The sequence below is a fragment of the Argopecten irradians genome, chromosome 11 (assembly GCF_041381155.1).
Source record: "Argopecten irradians isolate NY chromosome 11, Ai_NY, whole genome shotgun sequence".
In the NCBI taxonomy this organism is placed as follows: domain Eukaryota; kingdom Metazoa; phylum Mollusca; class Bivalvia; order Pectinida; family Pectinidae; genus Argopecten; species Argopecten irradians.
Window position 1 is genome coordinate 17,954,149 of NC_091144.1, and position 4,589 is coordinate 17,958,737.

At 35.4% G+C, this 4,589-nt stretch overlaps 1 protein-coding gene across 1 annotated transcript; it reads right to left on the reverse strand.

The window, feature by feature from the left end:
* Positions 1 to 740: 740 nt before the first annotated feature.
* LOC138334883 (uncharacterized) lies at positions 741 to 3,387 on the reverse strand. The gene is made up of 4 exons (XM_069283710.1): positions 2,491 to 3,387; positions 1,977 to 2,051; positions 1,443 to 1,588; positions 741 to 1,039 (listed from the first exon to the last, which is right to left on the reverse strand). Exons 1-2 carry the CDS (start codon positions 3,162 to 3,164, stop codon positions 2,048 to 2,050), a joined length of 678 nt encoding a protein of 225 aa, XP_069139811.1. The 5' UTR covers positions 3,165 to 3,387; the 3' UTR covers positions 741 to 1,039; positions 1,443 to 1,588; positions 1,977 to 2,047.
* Between the last annotated feature and the right edge of the window lie 1,202 nt (positions 3,388 to 4,589).

A 4,589-nucleotide genomic window follows, 5' to 3' on the forward strand; every position in this document is an offset into this window, starting at 1 on the left:
TGAAAAATGCATCAGTGTCAAGGTTAGGATTGTCCTGTATGAATGCACGTGCTTCCACACCAATAAAAAGGTTACTGTCCTCTTTCTGATTATCTCTGTCTTTAAAATTTACACTTTCTGGAGATCCAATCAGAACAGTTGGCTTCACAAACCTAGTAAGAATGCTTTGTAACAATCCCTGCAGCACACTGTGCAAAATATGAATGCAGGGTTTTTCATTTTGCAAAAGCTGATTTGCATTGTCAAACACAGGAATAACTGCTTTCAAAAATAAACAGTAAAGTTTGAAATTCCTACTTTTGAAGTTTTCATAAATAGATTTTGCCTTTTTAGCAGCAAAATTTGGCTCAGATTTCTGTGAAGTATTATCCATACTATCAGTCTGCTTCTTGCTGTCAGATTTGTGTGGATTTCTTGAAGTTGTCTCCCCTTTATCAGGCTGCTTTTTGCTTTGGTTACTATCAGTTTCCTTTGAGAATAAGAAATCTAACCCTCCTTTTGATGAAGATGCTGTCTGGTTATCAACTTTTTTGGATGACACTTTCTTGGCTGAAGATTTTGATGCTGTGGGGGAAACAAGTTTCTCAATAGGTTTAGAAGGTTTGTCCTTAACACTATCAGGTTTAGAAGGTTTGTCCTTAACACTATTAGGTTTAGAAGGTTTGTCCTTAACAGATTTCGATGGTTTGTCCTTAACAGGTTTTGAAGGTTTGTCCTTAACAGGTTTTTTAAGGTTTCTGAGAAACACTTTTGGAACCTGTTGTGGTCTTACTCTCCTCCTTAAAGAATTCAGTGAGTGGTACCCATTGGCTCAACATTCTGTTTAGGCATATTCCTAATGAGAGCCATCTGGTTGAAACATGCTTTAAGATTTTTCGTACTTCCACATCATTAAGTTTTTGTAAATTCTGAAGCACTTTTTGTCTTTTAGAACTTTTGTCCAAATAATAATACACCTGTATCAGTTGGTCTTCAATTGAAAGAGGCAGGACATTTGCACCTTTTTCCGCTGCTAAGTGTATAAGATGACAAGGACAGCCTGAAAAAGAAAAGTGTGCACTTAATACAAAATATTTTATCTATTAACATGATTAAGTCAGAAATTGTTAAACAAAAAAATGACATTAACACCAACTTAGTGTTTATTTATCAAAATATTTCACATACACATGCATGTATACATATATATATTTGATTTATTAAATAAACTGTTACTATAATAGTGTGAATCTGTATGTTGGACTTTGGTTTGAGATCCAATATGTAGACAATAAAAATTATAGTGCAGAAACAGAATTCCCACCAAATTTTAGACAGACAGAATTCCTACAAAATTTTAGACAGACAGATGGAAAAAACAAACAAAATTCAGTAGTAGTTCACCACCACAAAATGTACTGCAGTAACACAAACGAATGTTGATTTTTGCTTGTGACACTTACCTATAAAATATATATTTTCATTTTCCTTCTTCACAAAAGCCAGTACTCCCTTGTGTACTCCTGTCATGACTGATGCATTATCTGCAGCGAAACTTAGGCAATTGGACCATGGGATTGCTCTTTCCTTTAGTTCATGATCCATCAGTCTATCAAAAATATCAAAGCTAGTAATTAACAAAATTGCAAGTACATGTACCTGAATCACATATTAAAGTATTAATTATACAAAATATTTCTCCTTGATCAGGCAAAATTTTAAAATTAGCTCAATTCAGTTAATTCAAATTGTGTAATAAATGCATTTTCAATATTTATATATAGTATACCAGGTGTAGTGTACACAAGATGATGCATAGAGTGAGAGTATGTATATTATATAGTTAATCATAAAATTAAATCTACAATAAATTATTATATTGTATATGACAAATTAAATAAGGTCAATTTTTACATCAGACCATATGCATACATGTACGTGTAGCTTCGAGATGTAGCCTTTAATTTTATAACTTAATATGTGAAAGTTTTGCTTACCAATTATATAATTATGACCAATAATTTTTAGATCAACCATCAGTCTAACAGAACAGTGCATGCAATCATGATCAACTGTCAAAAACAAAGAAACAAAAACCAACATAACTAAAACAGTAACTAATATAAAGAAGTAATATATAAAACAATTTCACTCCACCTGATGAGTCACGGTGTTGAGGCATACAGTATCAAACAAAATAATATCAAAACACAGTCAAATTAAACAGATTAAAAGAAACAAGAAAATTTAATTTAACCAAGCTTCGTAAGTGTTCAGCAATAACATGCATGTACTGCATTTAACTGCAGCAAAACTTAAAACCATGATAAGACTAAGCTAAAGTTATCCTATGAATATCACTTCTTTGACAGCACACAAGAAATTAATATTGGATTTATTGAAGTATGTTTTCGCAAATCATTTTCATGCAACAAAAAATCAAACACTAATTCAAACACTAACGGATTATAAACAAATTTGGAAATTTAACTGAGTTATAATTTCATGTACCTGAATATGTTTTCCCCAGTACTTCGTCCTTCACACTCAGAAAGTGTTAGCATTGTTGTTGAAATAAGACCAACTGTGTCATCAAAGTACTTGACAATAATGGGATACAATTTCACATCGCCGTAGTCATTGGAACCATCAGTGGCAATCGAGAATGGTGCAGTTGAAATCACTTTGGTGATCTGATGATCATCATCTTCTGCCAAACAATGCGCAATGGCAGTCGACTTTGTACGAGCACAACTATATTTTTTGGCAATTTCAGAGTCAGGGAACATATTCCTAAACATTGTCCCAGCATTGTCAGCGAGAGTCAATGGGGCATTGTTCTCAATAATGAATTTGGTAAATATGACTTCGGCTCTTATAACTCCGTCATCACTGGAAGTAGATTTACTTGGAAAAAAATTTGAAATTTTTTGTCCTTCTCGTAACTTTGCCACTTCAACATGCTTCTTTGTTCCTATGTGTTTTTTAAGGTCGCCAATGCCGCCATGTGATATTGAAATATTGACATTGCAAACCGTGCAATACGCATGATTGACCCCCATTGCCGATTTTCTGAAACATGGAAAGGACTGTTCATATTCAGACATGTATTTTTGACTATGGAGTCGCACTTTCTTCCGAGGCGGTGTGCTTTCCTTGTCATCGTGACCACGTTTTTCCGCCATATTTGTTGTTGATTCTGACTCGGCACTCCTCGGAACTCAAGCTCCTACTTAATGGAACACGAGGTAGATGCCGAAGCGCAATGTCATGATCACAGGTCCGCTTGTTGGAGACGCTTAAATTACATCACTTCGGAAGAGCGCGTAAGTGATTACGATCATTGACTTCCGATTTGATAACTGGACAGCTGTGAAAATACGATAAAATAAAATTTTTGGTTGTTGACTTAATAAATCGGGGATTTAAAGACAAAATCGGAGAGCGGATTTTGAGTGTTAAATTCGGAGCGGCTCCGCCCAAATCGGAGCTGTTGGCATCTCTGCGGTACTTGGCTTCGCCAACCGTCTCAAACCATAACAATTTTAAAATTTGGAGAGCAAAAGCTCGAAGGTCTATCAAATCCGACAAGAAAAGTACTTGGAAAGAGTACGTCTCAAAAATTAATTCCAATACATCTTCGAAGAAAGTTTGGGAAATGATTGGAAAAATCAGTGGGAAAAGAAAAGCAACACCATCCTCCCACCTCATTAACAACAATAAAATATTTTCTTCAAAATCCGAAATAGCTGACGCCTTTGCCAAAAATTTTGCTAAAAATTCATCCATCAAAAATCATTCCAAACAATTTCAAAATTTAAAAAGGAAAAGGAAAAGAGACGTCTTAATTTGCCAAAGTTTATATCAAATTTTATATCTGACAGGCATTTCAAAGTTCGAACTGATTCAACTTATTCAGAAACAGAAACACAGGAGATGGGCGTCCCTCAGGGTGGTATATTGTCCGTCACACTTTTTGGACTAAAAATTAACAGCATAACCAAATGTCTTGGCCAATCTACGGAAGGGTCTCTATTTGTGGATGATTTCTTGATCTGTTACAGATCAAAAAACATGCACACTATAGAACGGCAACTACAACAATGTTTAGGCAAATTACAAAATTGGGCTGACGAAAATGGCTTAAGATTTTCAAGATCAAAAACTGTCTGTATGCACTTCTGTCAAAAACGAAAACCACACAATGATCCTGACCTCACACTCAATGGAATTAAAATTCCAGTAGTTGAACAAACTAAATTTCTTGGACTAATATTTGATTCGAAACTGTCCTTTGTTCCACATATCAAACATCTGAAGGATAAGTGCTCGAAGGCGCTGAACATTCTACGAGTTCTTTCCCATTCTGATTGGGGTGCAGACCGTGAAATGCTTCTACGTATCTATCGGGCACTTATTAGATCAAAACTTGACTACGGCTCTATTGTCTATGGATCGGCTCGCAGCTCCTATCTACAGATGCTTGACCCTATACAGAATCAGGGACTGCGTCTCGCACTTGGAGCTTTTCGAACAACACCTGTGAAGAGTCTCCATGTGGAAGCTAATGAGCCATCTCTAGACGATCGACGAAAGAAATTATCCTTACA